The sequence below is a fragment of the Pectinophora gossypiella genome, chromosome 15 (genome assembly GCF_024362695.1).
Source record: "Pectinophora gossypiella chromosome 15, ilPecGoss1.1, whole genome shotgun sequence".
Classification (NCBI taxonomy): Eukaryota; Metazoa; Arthropoda; class Insecta; order Lepidoptera; family Gelechiidae; genus Pectinophora; species Pectinophora gossypiella.
In genome coordinates this window covers 11635169-11641961 of record NC_065418.1, presented here as the reverse complement: position 1 = coordinate 11641961, position 6793 = coordinate 11635169, and the positions used below count along the sequence as shown (strand labels likewise).

The 6793-nt window shown below is 42.1% G+C and overlaps 1 protein-coding gene across 1 annotated transcript; it reads right to left on the bottom strand.

Moving 5' to 3' along the window:
* Nucleotides 1-1319: 1319 nt before the first annotated feature.
* Nucleotides 1320-3830, bottom strand: LOC126373481 (uncharacterized). Its single transcript, XM_050019637.1, has one exon. It carries the CDS (start codon nucleotides 3828-3830, stop codon nucleotides 1320-1322), a length of 2511 nt encoding a protein of 836 aa, XP_049875594.1.
* Between the last annotated feature and the right edge of the window lie 2963 nt (nucleotides 3831-6793).

The window sequence follows — 6793 nt, the reverse complement described above, 5'->3', positions numbered from 1 at the left end:
GTATAAGTTATTAATTTATTGACATCACAGTTGGCTTGGTTATTACAGACGGTGATACGGCTCACCAACTATCACATTACACTAACTATACAAGAGAGAGAGGTACATATTTGTTTATTATTTATTTAGGTACACATACAGCAATACATATAAAACTTTTACAGTCTGCATTTTAAACAGAAAGACTTGGTATATATATGCTTGCCAATTACATGCGTACACAGCATTCACCGTAAGTGAAAACAAACAAACTATATTAATACTAAACTATATAAATTATTAACTATAAATATACAGGGTGGCCCAGAAGTTCAGGTTCAAAATGAAAAATTAGATAGAGGGGCTCATTAGCTACCAGAAACACCCCCATGTATGTTCAGCAATTATTTACGGTTTAGGAGATATGACCCATTTTGTACCTTTTTCTAGATTTTCTACCTTACTTCAGAAATAATCATTTTGTCGCTATCCCTTTCTTAATAATTATTTTATTTTACTTCACAACTATGCCTAAGGCTGTGTACCGCTCAATCAAAGATAAATCAAAGTCAAATCAAAGATAAAAACGAGAATTCGACCAAAATTGTTACAGTTGTTAAAACTTCGCCGAAAAATAATAAACACATGAGATTGTCATGGACTGTAACTGTTCGGCAGCGGGTGCGCGGAAATAAAAGAAAAACTAAGGAATATCACTTTTACTAAAAATATATATAAGGAAAAAGGAAATACATAAAGAAAAGCAAAAATAAAATAACCGATCTTGTAGACAGCGTAAATTGGAAGATAAAACAAAGGAAAAAAGACAAAAGACAATCTCACCGTAAAAGAAGAATAAAACATAGGTTCTTAAAAACTAAGGAGATTGTATACAATTATCAAAAGGTATAAAACCTATATAAAAATGTCCGTGCGTCGTTAACACTCCCACCCCAGTGCTGCCTCAGCACTCATAACCATTAGGACAGGTACGACGCGCACCTCGGATCAAAACGCTATGTCCCATGTCGTGGTCAAAACGTCGCGTGACTTTCATGCTTACAGCGTTTCGGATTAAGAACTCACTCTCCCAATGAATCAGTGCGATATTTGTTGCCATACAGATCGCGGTTGCTTCGTCCAGCAGACTAGGTAGTCTCCATACAGTGCAAGTGGAACAACGTCCACTGCGGGCGGCTGGAGCGACAGCGTCGATTCACAGAGTGCGAGTAATTAGCTCCGAATAATGATAAAAGTCCAACTTACATTTAACAGATTCAGCGATTGCTACTGTCAGGACCCTTGACGGCGCGTTGATCCATTAGGCATGTCCTTGAACATTAAACTGCGATCGTAATGTCACCAGTAGCTGCGATTTTGTTTTCCCTGTAGAGCAGCATGTTACCATATAGTGATGACAATGAGTCGGGGCCAGCAAGAAAGTTATTGTTACTACACATACCGTTTACTCGGGCTGGGGCATCGACGACCAGTCGTGTCTCCTTGTTAGTTTTTCCAACGTGACTATGAGGTGAGAACCATGTATGAGGTGTACGCTGCGAGCCCCTTAGCTTGAACTTACGTGCTACACCATTACTCACCAGCTGCGAGGTGCCTTTCCGCTTACGACCCGCACGCTTGACGTCAACGTTCTGCCGAGGCTTACCTGATTGGACCATAGAGTTGGAGGTAAACGGTAATTTTACCTCGCCGAGGTCGTTCTGTGGCATTTGCTCGTCGCGCGGCGTGTCGGTGTAGATGACGAGCGAGTGCTCGCACTGCTCGCAGGGACGCGGTTCGGACACACGGCCGTGCAGGCACCAACCTAGGGGGGTGAGTGTAGCGGACGGCTCGTTTGGTTTACCTAACTTAATCTCTAAAGGTAACAGTAAATGATAATTATCCTGCCCTATCAACATTTCGGGCTTCGTATCAGAAGTACATAAATAGTCTTTGACATCAAGTAAATGTTGATAACTGTTACAATTCACAACAGACAAGTTTTGTATAGGCAAATTCAACTCATGTATAGAACGCGCTTTAATACTATGCACCTTATTGTCCATACTCGATAGATTTACATCCACCGCTGTTGTCTCACACACCATCTGAGTGTCGGCCCAGGCGCCGCTGACCCGCATGGTCTCGCGGCGGCCGCGCAGCCCGGCGCGCTCCGCCAGCGCGCTGCTCAGCAGCGACACAGTCGACCCGTCGTCTAGTAACGCGGTAGTATCGATCACACCATTAGGTCCGTGTACACGTATAGGTACAACTTTTAATAGCACTTTACACTCACTCGCGTCAATGTTCGTCACAGTCTGTGTAGGTAGCTCTGGTTCCGGCGGCGATTGCACGATGACACTCGCAGACTCGTCCCGGCGATTGTTCACGGGGTAGTGCAGCAAACGATGATGTGCTTGTCCACAGCTGTCCTGGTCACATGCCGGAGCTGGGCAGGTCTCCCGACTATGACGAGAATTGAGACACTTGTAGCATATGCCGTTGTGCTTCACATATTGCCATCTCACTTTACGCAATGATCTTGCAAACTTCTTACATGCGGTTAGATTGTGTGTAGCTGTGCGGCAAAAGTGGCACTTTGTGTCGTGCTCCGTGTGTAACACGTGGGCGACGTGTGGTCGATGTGATGACGTGGCGCTCGTGAAATGAATGGAGGCTGTAGTGGAGATCTTTAAAGCTTCATTACTCAGAAACTCCGATAAAATAATAAGGCGAGGTTTCGTGCCTTCTTGTATCAATGGAAAGCTGTAGTCAGACCATTTTGCGATGAGCACTGCAGGCAATTTAGACAGTATGAGAGAGACTGTGTTCATACCTAGCAGATATTCTTGTCGGTCGAGTGCTCGTACTGCTTCCATGAAGTTCTGTACCTTTATAGAAAAAGGTATAATATCACGTTGATATTCTTGTGCCATAGGTTGTAACTTCTTTATATCCTGTAGAAGTCTAGATACGATGCCATCGGGATTACCATATCGTAGCTGTAGTGTAGCCATTATCGTGGCTGGTGACGTCGCGCTAATAAGAAGTGCAGCGACAGTCTCCTTAGCAGCTCCCCGTAGACATTTCCGTAATCTCCATAGGTTCTCCTTCTCAGAGAAATTACATAGGAGCGTCGACTCGTCGTACGCTTGTTTAAATTGTAGCCACTCCATCGGGTCGCCGGCGAACTCAGGTAAGTCCTTAGGCGTACTAATGCGGCTCAATAATGTAGCGTTATGTCCATTGTTGGTAGAGGCAGTTGCTAGGTCCTTGAGTGCGCTGGCAAGCATGTGTATCGTACCATCTGCTGATAGTGCGGCGGGCGGCGGCGCGGCCGCGGGCGGCGGCGGGGCCGCGGGCTGCGGTGGCGGGCGCGCGGGCACTGTAGACTGTGCGGCGAGAGCCGCTGATGCTGGTGCCGGCGCTGACGGTAGCATCGACACACCCTCAGTTGTACCATAATCGTGGGTGGGCCGAGCCTTTTTCAGCTCCTCGTGACTGCTCTCTAGCCATTCGGCAACGTTAGACGTAACGCTTACCTCATCCTCCTCGTGTGGACTGTATCCTTCTTGTAGCTCCACTAGATCGGCTTGTAACTTTAAATCGATAAGTTCCATACGGATTTTCGCTTTTTCAGCTTGTGCCTGCAGTTCTAGTCGTTTCTTACATGCGTGAAAAGAACTTACAGACGATTTCTTGGACTTCACGCTGCCGCATATTGTGCGCGGCGGTGAAGCCGCAGCTTTTCCTTGGGTAAAAGTGGTATTATGTTCTTTTACCGTCGTCTCCGCTACCGTCGCCAACTCCTCCTCACATTTCTTACTTCTGGTCGTACTCCGCGTATCCATCTTAGCGGGTGGAGTGCGAAACATGAAGAAAAATCCGTCTCGAAGACCAACTTGTAACTGTTCGGCAGCGGGTGCGCGGAAATAAAAGAAAAACTAAGGAATATCACTTTTACTAAAAATATATATAAGGAAAAAGGAAATACATAAAGAAAAGCAAAAATAAAATAACCGATCTTGTAGACAGCGTAAATTGGAAGATAAAACAAAGGAAAAAAGACAAAAGACAATCTCACCGTAAAAGAAGAATAAAACATAGGTTCTTAAAAACTAAGGAGATTGTATACAATTATCAAAAGGTATAAAACCTATATAAAAATGTCCGTGCGTCGTTAACATGGACCCTGAAAGTATTTCTTAAAACTGCTCCATTTAATAGGCTTTTAGAAACATCCAAAAAAAGTACCCTTAATATGGGCAAAAAACTAAGTAATTTGACCTCAAATATTGCAAGACAGACAGATTTGAAGGAAAATTTGACATTCTCATACAATGTAGCTGCTTCTTTCTAACGTTGTTAAAGGTGCTCAAAGACACATTTTCAGTTAAAAGTAAATAAAAATCACGCTTATAATCGCTAACAGGGTAGACATAGCAACAATCCGAAGACAAAACTTGCAGTCACTTTTATTGGTATTCGTATTTTAATGAAGGTACATAGATTTCAAGGAAAAAGTTATCCCCAAACACTGTTGGTGATTCATACTATTGGATACTAAAATAAAATCTTTTGGATACTAAAATAAATTTTTTATACTTGATTTGACTTTGATTTATCTTTGATTGAGCGGTACACAGCCTTAGGCATAGTTGTGAAGTAAAATAAAATAATTATTAAGAAAGGGATAGCGACAAAATGATTATTTCTGAAGTAAGGTAGAAAATCTAGAAAAAGATACAAAATGGGTCATAACTCCTAAACCGTAAATAATTGCTGAACATATATGGGAGTGTTTCTGGTAGCTAATGAGCCCCTCTATCTAATTTTTCATTTTGAACCTGAACTTCTGGGCCACCCTGTATATAACACATTTTTTTATGAACAATTTTAACAAATTATAAATGTAAGTACTGTTTAACGCTTATAACGACAACAAAAGTGATTGAGCACTTTACTTTTGTAGTGTCGAGGAGAATCGTTAAAAATATCGATGTCTGGCAATTTGAATTAAATAACCGCCGTCGCCGCGCATGATAGTCAGGCCAAGAGTACTTTAAAACGGCGAGCATGCGTGAAGTCATTGATGAATGTGGGCGAAGGGAAAGTGGTGGGTCATGATCGTAGTCAGTGGAATTTCGTGGTCTCTGATTATTCCAGCGGGAAATAATCGTAATTGTATGTATGTGTATATCGTAACACATTTCTTACCTGATATGAACTGTATCATTATCTCCCTAGCGTTATCATGCTTTTTTCACAGGGTCTATTTACCAAACCTGAAGATACGGCCTCCGTGGTCCAGTGGTTTGAGCGTTCGGCTCACGATCCGGACGTCCTGGTTTAAAATCCCGGTAAGGACATATCACAAAAATCACTTTGTGATCCCTAGTTTGGTTAGGACATTATAGGCTAATCACCAGATTGTCCGAAAGTAAGATGATCCGTGCTTCGGAAGGCACGTTAAACCGTTGGTCCCGGTTACTACTTACTGATGCAAGTTAGTAGTCGTTACATGAGCCATGTCAGGGGCTTTTGGCGGCACAATAGTGACCGTGACACAAGAGTTAATGAGATTGGTAATCTACCTCACAACCCACACGATAGAAGAAAACCTGAAGATTTCGCAGGTCTGGTTTTTTACAGCAGCGACTGCCTGTCTGACCTTCCAACCCGCGTAGGAAAACCCAGCCCAATACAGGTTAGGTTACGTTCACATACTTCAGAATTTGTGATAGTAATTTATGACCCAAACGTGAATTCGAAAACAAATTCAAAAATCATTGGTTTAGGCCCTGGTTGTGATTCGAACCTGCAACCTCAAAGTCGAGTCAAGGGTTCTAGTAACTGGGCTACCACGTCTCTTATGAACTGAACTGAACTGTATATTCACCGTTAATAAGACCTAACTAACACGAGCTAACAACCATCATAAAGTTATCTGAGCGGTAATTACTACAACGCTCTACTAACACAATTCATATAAGAGAGAACTAATAAATTAGTTAGCTGAATTAGCGTACTGACTTACAACGACGAATCTGGTTCTCAATTTACATAAATATATACATTTTCTTCTATCGTGTGGGTTGTGAGGTGGATTACCAACCCCATCAACCCTGGTGTCAGGATTGAACCGCCAAAGGCCCCTGACATGGCTCATGTAACGACTATAGCATGCATCATTAAGTAGTAACCGGGACCAACGGCTTAACGTGCCTTCCGAAGCACGGATCACCTTACTTTCGGACGATCAGGTGATCAGCCTGTAATGTCCTAACCAAACTAGAGATTGTAAAGTGATTTTCGTGATATGTCCCCACCGGGATTTAAACCCGGGACCTCCGGATCGTGAGCCCAACGCTCAAACCACTGGATCACGGAGGCTGTTATACATACTTTAATAGATACTTAAACTCTCAATTATATAAGATAATTTGCAGGCATTCTTAACATAGAACACTACTCTAAACCTGTACTCTTTCCTTTTCTCTTTTGTTTGTATTTCTGTATTTTCTGTGTGTGAAATAAAAAATAGCCTAGTTGAGGTACTTAAAATCAATATTCCTACTCAAAAATCTTTTTAAGTGCCTACTTATAAATAAAATGTTAATACATAGAACAAAATTTCTGGTCCCCCGTTGTTAGTTTAGGAAAGGTCTAGATCTTCCCTCAAACCTATTATTTTCGAATTGTAAAAAGAATATTTGTTACAAAGAAGATTTGTCTTTCTGTAATTTCACAAAACACGTCAATTTATTTGTGACCATTGTCTTATTAGGTACAAGTTTGTTTTTGCCGATTTCTC